Source organism: Asterias amurensis, chromosome 1 (genome assembly GCF_032118995.1).
Source record: "Asterias amurensis chromosome 1, ASM3211899v1".
NCBI classification, from domain to species: Eukaryota; Metazoa; Echinodermata; class Asteroidea; order Forcipulatida; family Asteriidae; genus Asterias; species Asterias amurensis.
In genome coordinates this window covers 37,764,366-37,783,924 of record NC_092648.1, presented here as the reverse complement: position 1 = coordinate 37,783,924, position 19,559 = coordinate 37,764,366, and the positions used below count along the sequence as shown (strand labels likewise).

The 19,559-nt window shown below is 35.9% G+C and overlaps 1 protein-coding gene across 5 annotated transcripts in view; it reads left to right on the top strand.

Moving 5' to 3' along the window:
• LOC139939141 (neurexin-1-like) overlaps window positions 1-19,559 on the top strand; it is a 102,115-nt gene that overhangs the window by 64,761 nt on the left and 17,795 nt on the right. For 3 of the 5 annotated variants that reach the window (XM_071934907.1, XM_071934898.1, XM_071934930.1), the window contains 5 exons: window positions 6,131-6,304; window positions 6,714-6,953; window positions 9,771-10,155; window positions 17,055-17,384; window positions 18,798-18,818. In XM_071934907.1, the coding sequence (XP_071791008.1) occupies window positions 6,131-6,304; window positions 6,714-6,953; window positions 9,771-10,155; window positions 17,055-17,384; window positions 18,798-18,818 (1,150 nt within the window). The remainder of the gene's footprint in view (window positions 1-6,130; window positions 6,305-6,713; window positions 6,954-9,770; window positions 10,156-17,054; window positions 17,385-18,797; window positions 18,819-19,559) is intronic. The other 2 variants (XM_071934923.1, XM_071934915.1) reach the window with 1 other exon arrangement.

Sequence of the window (19,559 nt, the reverse complement as noted above, 5' to 3'; positions counted from 1 at the left end):
TTCATGAATCAACGATCAGTCAACAACGCACATCAAGAAATAATTCAGTGAACTTTGCCCCGCAACACCCTCTGTTGACAAAAGTTGTCCATGCTATTAGAATTCCTCCAAGGCTGTACATTGTGCATAGTCTACAGGCATAATGCACAACGTGCGACGATTCTTTACTCCGTTCGCGAACGTTTACTGCATTGAAGTTTAGTCAAGAAGGTAATGAATATGGAATAATCAACAGCCATCAACGGCCAATCACAGCGTGCGGAATGTTGGTCAGAATGTACTTTGGACGACTGTGTGTGTTGTGTATGTGCTGTGCATACTGCATGGACTAGTGGGCGACTGTGTGTGGATACTCTGCACCATGTGGTTTGTGCATCAAGTTTTCTGAAATGAACGCTGCAATTCCGGTCCCGATCATGACCAAATTAAGTCTAGCAAGTATCTAGAAATGTCAAACTTACTATTTTAAAAGCTTTAGTTCAAGTTTTATTTGGGATTTTGCCACTGGCCCCTCATTAATATGTGAAAAGGAACAAATATTTGACTCACCCGGCGGGCTAGTGAGAAAGGATTTTGACTCACCCGATGCTATTTTCACTCGCATTTGGCGATTGGGCGACCGCTAATTTCGAACCCTGGTTAAGATTGTACTTTCGATATGTAGGTTTCAGCACTACATCTATGTATTCATAACCTAAGTCTCTATAAGCTACTTGATGCCAAGGCAGTTTGTATTTATATCTCGACAATGTTTTAAACCGATGAATAACCTAACATGACTGGAGGCAAATTTATGTCTTTGGATGATATTTCTCTCTCAAGTGTAATTTAAGACTCAAGATACAAGCTAACTTGAAGCGAAAAGGATTACTTGAACCATAGTTTAGCATTAACGCATTTCCTGTTACAGTCACTTACATCTTCAAGAAACATTGCATTCCAGTAAATCAGTAATGTGGGTTGGTGTTTGAAATCATCTCACAAACCTACTCTTACATATCAACTTTATTGATAATTAAAGCTGTCATCTAAAGGCGTTTAAAGGAAAGTGTATAAGTTATAGCCAATTCAAGGCACATCTTTTAAGGAAGTCATGACAATTATATTTGAGTAATTTACTAGCAGTGTTCATGTAGCAGGTATCATCTGATGTTATGACCTGATGGGTATACTTTTGGTAATTACTACAAATATTATTGACCATAAAATCAAGAAGCCCTGCAGCTGTTCATAATGTAAACCATTTTGGGAATCAATCTCCTTAATGGAATGTGGTTTTAGCGAGAAGGCCTCAAATCATTTTAATCTGACCAGATTGTGTGATTCAATTAAAATTTGTTTTCCTGCACAATATCTCTAAAATCTACCACCTTTTGTAATGAAGTTTTCATTTTGTTATTGTACAGGTGTATATGTAGGATTTAAACAATCAACTGATTCTAAAATCAAAAGGAATACTTTTCTTTTAAGTGAAGAAGTGTTGTTTGTGGAGAAGGAGACTGTGGTTTACTTATACATGTAAGGTTTCCCCTCCTGATCAGATTTTCCTGATCACTCGAAACCTACTTATTCAAAACATTTTCAAATGAGACCAAGCAAGTAGACATTATCTTTTCCTTCTTGACATTATCATAACATAAGGTTTCTGGGAAAAACACATTTTGGAAATTATAAAAAGATTTTTTGAGCTGTCTAATGCTTGATCATTGTTATTACAAAATAAAAAGTGAAGGAAATTATTAGCATTACTTCAGCAATACTACTACTACTTCTGTGAAATCAAAGGTGTGAATCTTTTAGAAGAAATTTAGATTAAATGATTCTTAGGCGTGTCACACACAAGTTACACACAAGTTTGAAAGTGACACAAAGTCATATCTCACTTAAAATAACCCGCATGTACACATGAATCAATACAACATTCGATACAACATTGTGCATTGACGATATGGTCATAGAGTAAGAGGTTTTTTTCAGTTGAAGGCAAATTCAAGTTTTTAAATGGTCAACCCTCGACTAAGTATTTCATATGACAAGTATTATCAGGTACACATAACACTTCTATCAATTTGTGTCCTGAACACATAACATTTCTATAAACTGGTGCCCTAGCTGTGTACTCATCACAACTCTATAAACTGGTACCCTGTGAGCACATAACATTTCTATAAACTGGTGCCCTGTGTACTCGTCACAATTCTATAAACTGGTACCCTGTGAGCACATAACATTTCTATAAACTGGTGCCCTGTACACATCACACTTCTATAAACTGGTGCCCTGTACACAATACACTTTGATAAACTCCTGCCCTGTGTACACATCACACCTCTATAAACTGGTGCCCTGTACACAATACACTTTGATAAACTGGTGCCCTGTGTTCACATCACACTTCAATCAATTTGTGCCCTGAACACATAACATATCTATAAACTAGTGCCCTGTGTACACATCACACTTCTAGCAACTGGTGTCCTGTAAATCACAGAACTGGTGCCCTGAACGCATTACACTACTTTATTGAAGTGAAAGTGCAAGTAAACCATTCTGACCCCATAATCTAGATGAACATAAGAGATTGCAACCCATGCATTCCCAGTAAGTGCCGTCTTACTTCTTCTTCCATAGTTATTTACAAAACAATGCATAAAATCATAGCATCACCTGGCCAGATGTATCCCGCATTGATCCATACCGATCTATACCTAAATCCGCAAGCCCTAATTCAGTCCAAGTTAACGGATTCTTTGCATGAGTTCCTTGGCCGAGTGTTTATGAGTGCACCAACTGTATGATTTTATTTTAAGGTTATCAATATTGAAGGGGAATTATGCACAAGGTTGGACACAAACAGATTTCATGGTCACGCATTGCATTAAATTTGTTCAAGTATTTTGAAATGATATTGAACAGGAATTTCTGTTCTACTGATGAGGCAGTAAGGGAATTGAGAAAGGTATTTGTGGGGGGGGGGGGGAGAAAGAACATACTTTTGCTTTCTAACATGTATTGTAGCATACCATTTAAACAAAATATGTGTGTACCTGTTATGAGCAAAACTGATGACTAAAAGAATTGAGAATTGTTTGTCGTAGTTCATAAAAACAACAGATCAATTACTTCTGAGTATTTGGACTTTATAAGAGTAAACATTGACTACACTAATTATTTGACCATATACTAATTATCGAGCAGAAGGAGGAATATTTGACATGTTGTACCTGTTTAATATTTACCAGTATGTTTAGGTATCTTTCATTTTGTTTTCTTTTTTTGCTTCTCTTCACATTGTCTCCCATTGTCTTCTCTTCACATTGTCTACTTCGTTCTCTTTTCTTTACACATTGTCTTCACATTGTCTTCTTTACCTTCTTTTCATTGTATTTTCCTCACATTGTTTTCGTTGTTGTCTTCTCCTCACATTGTCTCCCATTGTCTTTTCTTCACATTGTCTCCCATTGTCTTCTCTTCACATTGTCTCCCATTGTCTTTTCTTCATATTGTCTTCTTAATTGTCTTCTTTTTACACATTGTCTTCTTCACATTGTTTTGTTTCATTGTGTTTACTTCACATTGTTTTCTTCGTTGTCTTCTCTTCAGTCTTATTTTCACATTGTCTTCTTTATTGTCTTCTTAACTGTCTTCTTAATTGTCTTCTCTTTGCACATTGTCTTCTTCACATTTTCTTTTTAAATGTCTTCTCTTCACATTGTCTTCTCTTTACACATTGTCTTCTCTTCACATTGTCTCCCATTGTCTTCTCTTCACATTGTGTTCTTCATTCTCTTCTCTTTACACATTGTCTTTTTCACATTATTTTCTTCATTCTCTTCTCTTTACACATTGTCTTCTCTTCACATTGTCTCCCATTGTGTTCTTCATTCTCTTCTCTTTACACATTGTCTTCTTCACATTATCTTCTTCAATGTCTTCTCTTTACACATTGTCTTCTCTTCACATTGTCTCCCATTCTGTTCTTCATTCTCTTCTTTACACATTGTCTTCTTCACATATCGTCTTCAATGTCTTCTCTTTACACATTGTCCTTTTTATCTCCCCTGTCTTCTCTTGGCATTGTCTTCTTAATTGCCTTTTTCCTTCCCAGGTCAAAATTCCAGTTGAACCTAGTTAACTGGGGTCAACTGGTTCAACTGGATAGTGATCAAACTCGTCCATTTTCCATATTAACCAACTGGTTGGACTAGGTTTAATTGTGTTCAACTAGGTTGAAATTATAAACCAGTTGGTTTCTGTCCACTTTCCATATTAAACCAACTGGTTTTAACCGTGTTTAACTAGTTCATCAACTAGTTTCAACTAGTTCCAGTTAAACCCAGTTTAACTAGGTTCAACTGGAATTTTGACCTGGGTTGTCTTAACTTCAATTTGACTTTTTCATTGTCTTACTCATTGCCTTCTTCATTGTCTTCTCGGGTATGAAAGTGCTTGCTGCTTTTTCAGATCCCTTTGTTCTATGAAGTACGTGAAATGCAGTGAGCACATTGAGAAAGATTAGTCTATTTGAGTTAATGTTGTATGTTGTCAAAGTCTTATCCTGTCACATACATGTATGTGTTTTACATTCCATTGTTAAACATTGATCACTCTTTGATAAAGCTGCTTAGATATTGCCGTACTGTAAACACCAATTACTTTCATCATATAAAGCTGGTCTGTCAATACATATTAAATCATGATATACCTCATGGACTTAGTACAATTATCTATATTGAAATCCGTCAGTAGAAAGCAGACTTTTTATTAAAAGTTAATACTGGGTATAGAAGGACAGTACACTGATCTTATTATAACCAAGAGTATTAACGACCATCAGGCTGTATGCCATTATTAACGTCATACTATAAGACCATTAGTGTCTTGAGAATGTCATAAGAAAGTGTCAACCATGACATGTACATTTAATAAAATAAGTGGTCCCGTTCAATTCTAAACAAGATTTGCTGTCCAAGCATCGTGCTACTGGAATTAAACTGGAATGAGATGTCTATGGATGTTCAACTAACACTCTGAAAAGGGTGTTTAAAGCCTTGCATAGTGTGAACAATAATTATTATAGTTACTTCTTATACCACTCTGAAGCTTGGTTTGAGGATTGTTCAAATGTAGCTTGTAGCGAATAACAGTTCATTCAGTTGTAGCTCTGGACTTTTGTATCAAGTTTATTTCAGAAAGATTCACAAAGAGATGAGTGGTATATAGGTTTCAAAATAACCAACTTCATTCAACACAAATTTTGATGGATGAATCATGGATTGGTTGGTTTTTGTGAACCAGAAGTTTATTCCTTACTTTATGCATTTTTGCTTTTCTGCAATAAGATCCACAGTTTGTTAGATTGTATTTGGGAAAGTGTATCTTTTCATTGACCTTTTAAGTGCACACAGTACAAACTAAAGGCAGACATGATGAGTTGACCTTTAGTTAAAGTACAGACCAGGTCAAGATCTCCTTAAACTTCATTATTCAGACTGATGTAAAAAGAGCATAGACATGTGGTTAAAGTAGTCTTAGATAAGACATAGAAGATGTGTCATAACTAAGTGATATAAGGTCAGCTTAAGAAAAAGGTTCAGAAGAACCATTCCTAGACTAGGTTGGAGAACTTTGTATGCTGTGGCCAGTAAAGGTGTATATTATCACTGAGATGTTAAGGGTGTTTGGCACCATTCTGAAGGCACTGGAGAAACATCTAGATGAGAATGCCACAAATGTTAGGGATATCTGCTGCAGCAGAAGACGATGCTCTTAGTTGATGATACTGTGAAAGATATTTGACAAATACAGCTATGGAATATATCCGTTATTTCTTGAACTTGCCATAATTGTGCAAAGCACTCTGTATGAGGCACAGAATAAATAAAAAAACACATTGTGTATAAGACGGCTAATTCACAGCTTGTAAAACAAACATACAAGGAATTTATAGAAGAGTAAATTCAATTTACTGAAAGCATTTTTTTACATTGATTTGCTTGGTATTATCTTGATAATGATCTTATAATGACTTTCTCACGTTCAAAAAAGATATAATTACAAACCGGAAGATGTCATCCTCAAAACTACATGTAAAAGATGATTTATGTTTCATCCATGACTACATCTCTAGGTGAGTTACTATGGCAACCAGGAAATTGAGATTCTAAAGAAGGCCCACAGCGGGGACCCCCTGATCTACATACAGGGTGAGGTGAGCTTTGTAGAGGACACTGTGGAGGGCATTGACCCCATCACATTCCTAACAGAGGAATCGTTGCTTAGACTACCAAGATGGAATGCAGAGGTATGTATTCAAATCATCCCACTCCCATATTGTTGGAGTCTTCAAATGCTATTTCCTAAACTCTTACAGTAATTCAGAGCTAAATAATGATACTTTCATGAACTTCATTACTGGTCAATTTGTTTGTATATAATTATCATTGTGGAACCAAACAAAACTCTTCATCCCCAATGAAAATATGTCATCTATTAAACTTAACATCTATCACATTGTCTTACAAACCAAAATTACTTTGGGTGAACTGGGTTTCTTTAGGGGAGGGATTGGTACTCTTTGTGTTCTTCTTTAATTTGCTGTTTCCGGCTAATTTAAAAGTGTGAATCCATAATCAGTTGCCCTGTTTTTAATAAATAATTTAAATAATGTGAAATGAATCTAAAGATTTTGTTTTCCTTCTTTCCTACCACAGTCTAAGGGATCTTTATCATTTGATTTCCGCTCCAATGAACCCAACGCAGTCATCATGTACAGCAGTGGCTCCGAAGAGATTTCGGATTTCCTTGCGTTTGAGTTACTTGATGGTTACTTGTACATCATACTAGATTTGGGTTCAGGTCCAGCAAGAGAGAAGGCATACACTTTCCCTCTGAATGATGGAGACTGGCATCATGTGGTCTTTGAAAGAGACCTTACTGTTGGAATCATTTATGTGAGTATGCTTTGAACTTACACAGGGTTGTATCATATCTAGACTACCGGTATTACTTGTCAAAAATACATCATATCAGGTGATCCAGTTTGGGTAAAAAAGAAAACAAATATTATTTATCTTGTACCAGGGATTTGGTCGCATTCATGGACAGTTTATTACATTTGTGGCAAAAATTTTGAAAAGATAACTTTGGCGTGTGGTCAAGATACTGCTTGAGGATTCCATAACACTTAATAAGAAGGTTCTGTAAACAAGGGTGTTTTCCCCGCATTGTAGACAGGATGTTCACATATTGTGCTTGTGGGCTGCTTACACAAGCTGTTTTGGGTTTCCCTTTTTTGTACATAAAACCAGGCTGTCCTGTGATTAAGTACATATATAACCTGCAGCTAATGCCAGATTTAAATAATCTCATTGACACAGGTTTCAGGAGAGGCCATTTGAAGGGGAAACAACAAGGAATATATTGATTTGTATTTGTGTCCCTAGCTGTGCATTCATATCAATTTATCTGGGTCCAATTTCATGGGACTAACGGCCCTTGGAATCACACGCTTTACAAAGCATAGTATGTGCAGAATTATAGTACCTTGAAAACAAGGACCCTGCTTAGATAAGGAGAGCAGTTGGTTTGTTAACAGAAAGCTTTTCCTTAATGCCAAATGACACAACTTGAGAATTAGTACAGGTTTTTGGCTAAGTGTGGTAATGTTCAATGTTCAATGTTCAATGTTCAAAGTAGTTCTTGTATTGTGATTAAATATGCAGATGACACAGCCTTGACTGGATTAATTTCTGGCAATGATGAATCGGAGTATAGGACTGGAGTTTATCAGTTTGTTGATTGGTGTGAAAGAAATAACTTAGTTCTTAACGTAAATAAAACAAAAGAAATGGTTTTTAACTTTCAATAAAAACATTCAACCTGTACAACCTGTTAAAATTAATGACATGTCTGTTGAAGTGGTAAAGGAATACAAGTATCTGGGAACTGTAATTGATGATCAGCTGAACTGGACCTCTAATACCACAAAAATCTATAAGAAGGCTAATCAACGTTTATACTTTGTCAGGAAGCTGAAGTATTTTAATGTTAACACCCGAATTCTTAATCTATTTTATCAGAGTACTATTTTATCCTTGTTGACTTTTTGTGCAATCACTTGGTTTAATTCCTTTTCAGTTTTTAATAGGCAAAAACTAGTTCGCATTACCAAACAAGCCAGTAGGATTATTGGTTCAGATAATGACGGTCTTCAGGAATTAGTTAAGAATAGACTTATGAGTTAGTTCCACTGTATTTTGTCTGACAACACACATCCCCGTACCCACTGATTGTTCACAACAAATCTGGTAGGATCCGTCAACTAAGCCTTTAGACTAACAGGTTCAAGAACTCATTTTACCTATTGCTATCCATGATTTTAACTGTGATTTTATTAGATAACTACAATGCATCCAGCCCTTTGTACTGTCTTTTAATTGTTTATTATTGTTTTATTTTATTTTCTGGCATCACCTGTGCAATTTGGCCTCTTTTAGTTTGGGGAGGGGGTCCACTACTCTTTCATGTTTTAGCGTTTGTTTGTTTTGTTTGTTTGTTTGTTTGTTTGTTTGTTTGTTTGTTTGTTTGTTTGTTTGTTTGTTTGTTTGTTTGTTTGTTTGTTTGTTTGTTTGTTTGTTTGTTTGTTTGTTTGTTTGCTTGCTTTGCTTACTTGCTTGCTTGCTTGCTTGCTTGCTTGCTCGCTGGCTGGCTGGCTGCCTGGCTGGCTGGCTGGCTGGCTGGCTGGCTGGCTGGCTGGCTGGCTGGCTGGCTGGCTGGCTGGCTGGCTGGCTGGCTGGCTGGCTGGCTGGCTTGCTTGCTTTATATGTTGCTGTACAATAGGATTGTAAATTTCATGTTTTTTTATATACTTGACGAATAAACCATTCAATTCAATTAAATTCAATTAAATGAATGGAAGTTTAGAGGCACAGCTTGTTAGTTTTTCATCTAAGATCGCAACGGTGTTAGTTATCTTCAAATAAACTTTGGCAAAATCTGGATCAAAAACAATAATAGAAATGAACAGTCCACTTGCAATGAACATGGAGACAGCAGTACAAGTGCCTGAGTTTCTAAAGAGCTATTCAGCAAGTATATAGGATTTGAGGCATTGCATGGTGAAGTATCAGTTAATGTTTTTGGTTTTGGTAACACCATCCAGGTAGAGTTTGTTCTTAGAGAACTGTCTTTCTTTTTTCTACTACCGCGGAGTAGATTTATAGGATGTTAATCTACTCCGTGGTAGTAGACAGTTCTCTAAGAGAAAAATTCTACCTGGCAAGTAGATACACACATGGTGTTACCGCAAACCACAAATATATATTGAGCAAGTCATGTAATGAGTAGGGTAGATGGCCTTAGCTTTCAATCCAAACCGGGCCTTCTTCAGAGCAAGTCATGTTATATTAATTCAGTTTGTATTATTTTAGTTTAAACCTTTCAGTTTTTATTTGACGGTTTGTTTTTGAAGGTTGAACCCTTAGCACATTTAAACCTTTCAGTTGAAGCATAGGTTGAAGTTAATCATTTCTACTGATTTGACTGTTTGTTTTTGAAAGTGGGATCCAAATTTCAGTTGAAGTTAATCATTTCTACTGATTTGACTGTTTGTTTTTGAAGGTTGAACCCTTAGCACATTTAAACCTTTCAGTTGAAGCATAGGTTGAAGTTAATCCTTTCTCCTGATTCGACTGTTTGTTTTTGAAGGTGGGATCCTCCTTTCAATTGAAGTTAATCATTTCTCCTGATTTGACTGTTTGTTTTTGAAGGTGGGATCCTCAGCATCATCAAGCTCTTCAGCATCCCATAAGTTTGAAGTTCCTGGACATAGCAGTAAACTCAATTTAGAGATGGATCTTATAGTAGGTGGGATAGAGGAATCCCAATCTTTACCTCTAGAGCTATTCTCAGGTACCCTACGGCATGGTTACGTTGGTTGCATCCGTAATATGGCAATGAATGGTGAAACATTGGATCTACCTGAGTATGTGGAGGAACAATCACAAGATGGTAATATCGTCAGGTTTTGTAGAGAAGAAGAGCCATTATGTACTAGTGATCCATGCCAGCATGGTGGAAATTGCAAAGAGGGATGGAACCGTTTCATTTGTGACTGTCGTAAAACTGGATACACAGGAGAAACTTGTAAAGATGGTGAGACTTCCTTGTTTCATTCTTATTCATTGTTTTGCTTATAGTGACAATAGTGATGCTATTTGAATTCCAATCGGCATTGAAAATATAATTAATTTATATGATTAACTTGTTTGTTGGTTGATGTAGAGTAAGGGTTGGCATGTTTTTTTGTTCTTTTCGAAAACTGTTTTACAAAGTATGTGGCTTTTATCCAAGGAGGAAAAGCGGTTTTAATTTTTTTAATTTTTTAAAGAATTGAGTAAGCAAGCAATGATAGAGTGTATATTTCTTTTTCCCCACAAATTTGTATTAATTCTTCACACCTAACTACAGAAAAATGTGTCATTCACGAAACAATAAGTATTCATTTTTCACAAATAAGCATATAATATCTGCCTTTGGCATTGAGTTTTACAGTTGGCAAGAGACATACAGAATCTGCCTTTGGCATTGTGTTGTACAGTTGGCAATAGACATACAGAATCTGCCTTTGACATTGTATTTAGAATCTGTGCACTGTTTGATCATTACTCTGTTTAGTTTTTTTTATTAAGTTTAAAATTTGCATTTCTTTCAATAGAGGAATATTAAGGTCATTAATGAGCAATTTGGTGAATTTAATAGCTGTTTCGTAGCGCAGCGCAGCAGAACAGCTCTTGATTTTGTTAAAGTTTTTTTTTGTTTTTTGTTTTTTTATTATATTATATATATTTTTTTTTTCATGTTCAGAAATTACATTTTATAAGTGCTGATTTGCAATGTTCCTAAATGGCAATTGCAATGAAACTTTCAATGATGAAAGGTATTGGTGCAATGATCATTACAAAAGAAGGATGTCATTATGACATCATCAGAAGTCACGTGACGTCATCTTAAAGGTGTTGTGTTTAATATGTTTGAAAATTTATAACAAATCAGCCACAAGAGACCGTAGGTTTCTGTTTGCGGGATTGGGGAGGGATAAATTAGGTCTTCATTTTGTTTTGTGTGCGTGACCTCACATGACCTCTACTTTCGGTCGAAACCGGAAGTGGCCCTCTAATTTAAAATTGGCAACAAAAAAAGTTGCTTTTAACGATGTTAGTACCTGGCAAGGGTGGGCAGTTAAAAAAAAATACCAATGACATCACAAAATGCAACAGCGCCCTCTAGCGGCAGGTTGAAAACCTGTCAAAATGGACTTTTTGAAGATGTGTGTGATGAACTTTTTTATAATCACTTCAAATTTTACACACATAACTGTCAGGCAGCCATCATATGTGTGTGAAGTTTCGGATCAATGACGTCATCGGAGGTCACGTGACGTGGCCTTAAAGGTGCACTTTTTGAAGTTGTACATGTATAACAAGTAATGCTGTGCTTTTGTTGAAACTTTGTAGATTGTTAGATATTGCCAAGTTCTCGTGAATTGTGCAATGATGTTATGAGGACGTCATCACATGATTTTTTCTGAACATGCTTTAATCCATTTTTTAAAATTTGTTATGCCACATTGGGCAATATGCTTTGAATACACAACAAATTTCAAACTCAAGTGAGAAATTTCAAAATCTGTTGACGAAACAGCTATGCATTTGTGCACAAATCCAATCATGTCTAGTTTGAGTCTGCTCTTTTATATTTAGGTCGCCAACAATTTGGTAAGCAATCAAATTGTACGCCTGTCTAAAAACAAATATTGAAATCATAAGTATGAAAAGATGCTGTTTGAAACTGCCTGCCGACCAAAATGACCTTTGGTATAAATAGACCTAATAGGTAGACATAAGGTCCAAGCATTAGGATGTTACATTTGAAACATGAAATAGTTGCATGTTGTTTTCCTCAGAGAGATAAACAATTAGCTTATAATTTCTCCATTTTACATGGTAGGCCTATGTTTCTTAAAAGGTTAATTAATAGGTTCTGAAGATCTTAATTGCTATTGGCATGCCATCTCTTTAACACCATTTTCTTTCACCTTAAGAGCTTTCATTCATCGACACACTTCAAGACAAATACTTTTCATTTGCTTCAATTTAGACATGACTGGACATTCTAATAATTGACCATTTACATCTGAGCTGTGCCTCCGAATAAAATCTGAATTCTGACTTGAAAGGACTAAGCGGTGGTGAATGATCTGAAGGACATAAGTGAATCTCTCAAAAAGGTTTCAATTTGCCACTTAAAGCCATTATACACTTTCGGTACAGAAATTTTTTTTAAAGTTCACAGATTTACAAATAATTTACAGGGTTTACAGAAGGTAATGGTGAAAGACTTCTCTTGAAATATTAGTCCATAAAATGCTTTACTTTTTGAGAAAACAGTAAAACAATATCAATTCTCGATAGCGAGAATTACGGATTTATTTTAAACACATGTCATGACACAGCGAAACGTGCGGACACAAGAGTGGGTTTTCCCGCTATTTTCTCCCGACTCCCATGACCGATTGAGCCTAAATTTTCACAGGTTTGTTATTTTATATATAAGTTGTGATACACAAAGTGTGGGACTTGGACAACACTGTTTACCGAAAGTGTATAATGGCTTTAAAGGAACACGTTGCCTTGGATCGGTCGAGTTGGTCTTTGAAAAGCGTTTGTTATAATATGCATATGGGTAGAAAGATGCTGTAAAAGTAGAGTACAATGATCCACACAAACATGCCTCGAAATTGCACGGTTTTCCTTTTACCTCGTCGACTAACACGGTCGGCCATTTATGGGAGTCAAATTTTTTACTCCCATAAATGGCCGACCGTGTTAGTCGACGAGGTAAAAGGAAAACCACGCAATTGAGAGGCAAACTTGTGTGGATTATTGTATTCTACTTTTAAATTATCTTTCCAACCATATGCATTTTATAACAAACGGTTACAAACGCTTTTTTATAGACCAACTCGTCCGATCCAAGGCAACGTGTTCCTTTAAGAATCAGGACAAGTTTGAGCTAATTGATTGGTCAAAACTGGACAAGTTTGAGCTAATTGATTGATGTGTGGGAGACCGCAGCTGTATAAAAACCGTATACACTGTGCGTAAAATGTGTATTCCACATCGCACGACACGATGCCCCATACACTATCCGCATGCGTCGGCAGTGTAGGGTCTGTGTTGAAGCCACTGACCTCATAACTATAATAAGCGAAGAGTTTTAGATTTTTTTTGCCCCTTGTAAATTTAAGTTTGGCCCCCCCCCCCCTGTTACTCAGGTGGGATTTGAACCCACGACCCTTGCAATTCTAGAACAGTGTCTCTAGAATACCGAGGTTGCCCGGTTGCTAGAGGCAGTTCGAATCCTATGTTTTGGCAGCGGGTACCGCAACGATATATTAGATGTTAAATTTGCATCGGGGATAAAGAATATATTAATTTTGGTTTTTACCCAATTAATTGATTGGTCGAAACTGGACAAATTTGAGCTATTTGATGGGTCGAAGGGACAACTTTGAGCTAGATGATTGTCAAAACTGGACAAGTTTGAGCTAATTCATTGGTCAAAAATGGACAAGTTTGAGCTAATTGATTGGTCAAAACTGGACAAGTTTGAGCTAATTCATTGGTCAAAAATGGACAAGTTTGAGCTAATTCATTGGTCAAAAATGGACAAGTTTGAGCTAATTGATTGGTCAAAAATGGACAAGTTCGAGCTAATTGATTGGTCAAAAATGGACAAGTTTGAGCTAATTCATTGGTCAAAAATGGACAAGTTTGAGCTAATTGATTGGTCAAAAATGGACAAGTTCGAGCTAATTCATTGGTCAAAAATGGACAAGTTTGAGCTAATTGATTGGTCAACACTGAACAAGTTTGAGCTAATTGATTGGTCAAAAATGGACAAGTTCGAGCTAATTGATTGGTCAAAAATGGACAAGTTTGAGCTAATTGATTGGTCAACACTGGACAAGTTTGAGCTAATTGATTGGTGTGTGGGAGACTACCGTGTAATCCCTTCTAATCATTTTTACTATAAAGGATATTTACAGCAATTCATTGGGAAGTTTGTTCTTTTTGCATTGTCAAATCAAATCAAATAAGTCAAATCTTATATGATGACAGAAATCAGGAGATTTTGGATCATTAAGATTTTTGTTTTAAAATAGACTGTGAAATGGAAAGATGAGTGCTGTAGTACTATTGAGAAATCAACATTGCTCTAAACATAGACCAAGACAGACAGACAAACAGACAGACACAGACAGACAGACAATGGCTCTGACCTATACAGTCATAATGCATATTTTTCCTATTGTTATTGTGTGTTCATTGTTATCAGTTAACCTTTTAATGTATTTTAAACCATTTCATGCTCACCTTTCATGTTTCATTAGCTACCCACATCTCCCAAACTTCCTTTTCTGTTCTCCATTTACCTGTAAATAATTCATTAGTGCCCATTCTGCTTCACATTTAACTGCTTGACATCCCTAACCTTTAACCACTAACCTTTTTACTCCATTTCACCTCCTTATTAACTGCTTCACTCATTGCCTTCACTAACTCCTCCATGTATTGTCCACCTATTGGTCCTGTGCTGAAACTCCCTCTACTGGTTTCATCATGTGCAGCTTATGTGTATAGAGGGGCAGGTAGGTCCCTGCATGTCAAAGGTCAATGTATTTAAACTTGGCACTACATGAATGTGCATGACAACTTATAAACTGTGCAAGTTTCATGTGTATATAAAACGTTTTGGGGAACATCTAATCCCCTCATATAAAACATGAACTAACTTTTCATTGCATGCACTAGATTGTTATTCTTTCCAATAATCTCAATTTAAGACTTAGGTTTTCAATCTGCTGTTGCCTGTTAAAGTTTGTTCAAATTATTTATTTATTAATTTATTTTATATATTTTGTGATACCTGGAAGAGTAAAAAAACACTTACTTGGTCAGCCAGATCACTCTTGCAAAGAGCCATATGGTGAACAACTCCTTTAAAAGTGAGAGACGGGTGTTTTCAACTCAATATAAAGTGAAGTTTGTTTCAATTTCACTCCAAAAATGTGACACAGATTGACTTTCACTCTCAAAAGAGTAAAGCTGACACAACTCTGACAAAAGAGTGAAAATTTCACAATATGAGAGTATAGTATTCATGAAAATCTTAAATTCCCTTCACAGTTTAACTTGAAAACTTTGCTCCACTTAGTTGTTTTTAATGATAACAAATAACATAAATAAATGTCTGTGTCATTTGGCAATGGAATACATTTTATATTATTGTAAGGCTGGCTTGATAGATGTAAACAACAAACATTTCAGACTAAATTGAATCAGTTACTTTATTTTAGTGCATTGTATTAAAAGAAGAAATAACATTTTGTAGTGAACCTGCCTACATGCCAAACTGTAATTCATGCCCTGCAGTATTTTTATCCACACAAGGAGTTTGTATCGTTTGCCACCATGTGTTTAAATTAAATCAAAGCAAGAGATTAGCTCCTCCAACACATCTTTAAGTTGTCCCTAACATGGTTACAAAACACCCTTCTGAGCAATTCTTGGTAAATGAACTGGCCAAAGTAAAAACAGGATTGTTTTATATCAATACTTTTTCAGGCCGCCTTTGAGCTGTTTAAATCATAAAGTTGACTCCAGCACCACATGTTTTCAATACATTATTTGAAATCAATATAACCTTCACTGTTTTTTTATTTTGACTGGTCACTAACATTTAGCTGAAAAGTTGGCTGGAATATTCTTTCCAAGTATAATTACAGGAATATTAGTTGAGGAATCCATTATTACTTTTTGGATCAACTGTGGACAAATCTTATTTGTAGATTTGTTCGTTGGGAACTCTGAAGGTAATTTGAGCAAGGTTCTTTTTCTGTCTTGCACAATATTCATTCTGGACTATACAAGCACGTTTAGCAATCAGTTTGATTACAATTCTTGAAAAGGTTTTTTCTCCATAATGGATATTTTTAGAACACAATTGGATTATTTTACAAGTCGTTTCATACCCAGATACATCACCTCATTTGAGTTTCCATCGAAAGGTCTGAAGATTAATTTAGAAGATTAGGAGATGAAGATTAGGGGGAAGTAATCTGCAGAAAGAAAGTCAGTTTCTGATAGAGAGAAATTAATTCAAGTGATGAGCACGTCTGTCCATGTCAAAAAAATCAAAGTGGACTTTCCCTGGGGAAAGGGATGTGTGTGTGCATGAATGCTTGAGAGATTTTGATTTGAGGCAAGCTTGAACCGAGGGATGTTAGATGTTAAAAATGGACGGAGGGAGGGTGGTTGGGCAAGAACATGAACAAGCTATAAAACTTAAGGTACAATCCATTTGTTCTCAAGCTCAATCAATGTGGGTAGGTTCCATTCCCTCTAAATTCCAGACATTGCATTGATGAACTACACAAAAGTTGATGTCTTAAGTCAGTGCTGGCGGTCATGTTGGGAAAGACTCTCATTTGCAGTGGATTTATAGTTTAACCTGGAACAAGATCAGCAGAGGATGGATTTATTCAATTTTGTACTTTGGTGTTTTCTGGATATTGCCATCTGTAATGGTAAATTCTATAATGAGAAGATGTACATGTATTTACCAGTATACTTCCATTTCAGGGAAGTCTTCATTCATGTCGGCAGCATTGATGTGGACATGTTCGCTGTTAACTCAACGTGTTTTTTCTTATTTGGGAATGTTGATTTACTTTACATTATCGCGAATTGCATTTCAAGTCAAATTACTTTATATGATGAACAACAGCTTGAACTTATTGGTGATTTCTTTGACAACAGAAACAAAAATCTGACTGATAAAATCAAGCATGCTGTTCATTAAGAGTTCATTATTCTATACTTGATGTAACAGAGTTGAACTAACTTTGCTGTCAAGATTTGGCTGCTATAAGTTTGGTCTATTCCTTGAATGTTGCAATTAATACTTGATTACTTTGTTTCTCTTGACAGAGGTGGCTCGTCTTGCTTTTAATGGCAACCAATCTATGCGCATAACCCTTAAGGATATCACTCGCAGCAAGGTGGAAAACATATTCATGCGTTTCCGTACTAGTCATCCCGATGGCATGATTATAGCTACAACCTCCGACACTATTGTTGATATACTACTGGCAGAGTTGTCTCATGGAGAAGTCAGGGTGACGGCCAACTTTGGTACAGGTGGTGCAACGACTATAACAGCTGGCACCAATCTAGATGACAACCAATGGCATTCTTTCAATCTTGAACGGCATGACAGAACATTGCGTCTAACTGTGGATAACTCGGACAAAGCTGAAGGTAAATCTCATCCTAAAATTTATCTTCTGATAACGTTTTAGATAAATTATGAAGATTCATATTTAACTTGTTAATTTTAACCAATCAGAATATCTCTTACTAGCTACCCATGGCAACATCAACAAGGTTGGGTGTATTCGATTGTTCCTGGTGTGAGCTGTTGGCACTTTCACTTTGTCTGTGTTTCTTTGTTTTGGCGTCTGAGTGTTTTTTTGTTAGGGTGTTTGTTTGTTTGTTTGTTTGTCTGTTGATAATTGTTAAGGCTCTAGGATAATCCCTGATTGGGCACAAACTGTTTGTTTGTTTTTTTTTACTCGCAGAAATTACAAATTTGTAAGGCTTAATTTCATGTTGGCATCAATGCAACCTTTATGGTTTATTTTGTTAGCAAATAAACAAGGCTTTTGCAACTGTACACAAATCAAAAGAGAAAACAGTTTGTGATCACCTGATCTAGATACAACAAGAAAGTCACATTCAGTGTGTTTCCAACATCATAGTGCAGCTGCACCATTATTGCACTAGTTGCTGCCGATAGCATCACCCTCACATACAACCATGTGTTGCAGTCAAATAGGATTCATGTCTTTTTGCTCAGCGATGTGTGAGTTTTATAAACTCTAGAAAATAATGTGGACATAATTTGACACATGCATTATAGGTTAAAAGCAAACCAAGGGAATACACCAGAAGAATGTTATTTTAATTTGTGATTACTTTAAGTTTTATACTTACATGTTAGTTTTTCTAAACAAGAATTCTGTTCCACAGCCTAACAAGTTAGTGTTGAACTGGAGAAATGCTGGCGTAAACTTATCTAGCAACTCAAAATTTGGTAAGGTAGAACTGCAATATACAGTAACAACACCCAAAAGAAGCAAATAATGTGCCTACTTTTTAAAAGAATCCCTATCTCCTATTTCTCTATTTACATTGTTGGGCTATATACATGTAAGCAGCTTTCAAACATTTCAACCAAGTTATGAACATTTCATGAAATAATAAGTTGGTTATTGATTTTATTTGATTTTAAAATGATAAGTTGAATATTGACAAATTTGTGTTCAAACAGTTCAGTATTCGAGTTGGAAACATTTATCGGGGAGCATTGGCATGACTGAACCCTAGTGAAGTCATTTATTGACACGAGTACGAAAAGGAAGTTCGTTTGATCTGCAATAGCCTCATACTCAACATCTCATCTCCCATTATGTGGCTGTCATTTTCTCCCTTCTTTCAATCTTCACTAACTCATGTATTTTAGGTATGTTGTCCTGTTTGGTTTGAAACTGTACGTTGTTGCACCAATCTGCCGCACACTGTCTAACCGCCTCACTCTTTTGCTTTCTCTCGCTGCCATTTTTCTCTTGTCAAACTCTGGAAAATGCTTCTGGATTTTTTGCCAATTCCCAGCTTATAATGTGTCCATTGGAGGTAAGTAATGACAGAACAGAGTTGACATCGATAAGACGGATCTCAAGTGGTATTTATGAAAAACAAAAAGGAATAAAGTCAAAATAAACAGACTCAATATGAAATGGAGAATTGAGCTGTTTTTTCTTCAATATTAAATTGTTTGTCCTACAATAACCAAAATATTAATTGAATTGGTGAATATTGACTTGTTGGGTTATTCATAAGACACTTTTGACTTTGAGAATTTGCCCCAACCAATAAAAAGATTTAAACAAGAACAGTAACAATCTTACCATAGCCAGAGTTGCACAGTATTGTTTGTGCATTTCATATTAACTTCCTATTATTTGCCTCATTGAGTGAACCTAAATTAATTTAGAAACATCTAAAGCTGGTGTGTCCCCCGCTCTTGGTTTATCACCGATAGCTAGCCTAAACAATACCTGTCTCTGAAATCAAACTATTAAACCCTAAATGAAACGAAAGAAAACCCAAGTTGATGTGAAAACTAAAGCTTAATTGAGTAATAACAAAGCCGCAGCTTTTGGAATTATCATACATCATAAGTACAAACAACGCTTTAAGTTTTAAGTTCAATAGCTTAAAATGGCAAGTGTCGGGTGTCAAAACTGGATATATATCTTAAATTACAAATGAAAATTACACAAGTTTTCAGAAGTATTAGCAAATATTTAAGATTGTCTTACTCTTTAATTCACGTGAGAGTCTGTCTTCAGCATCCATAGAAGTGATTGAGAT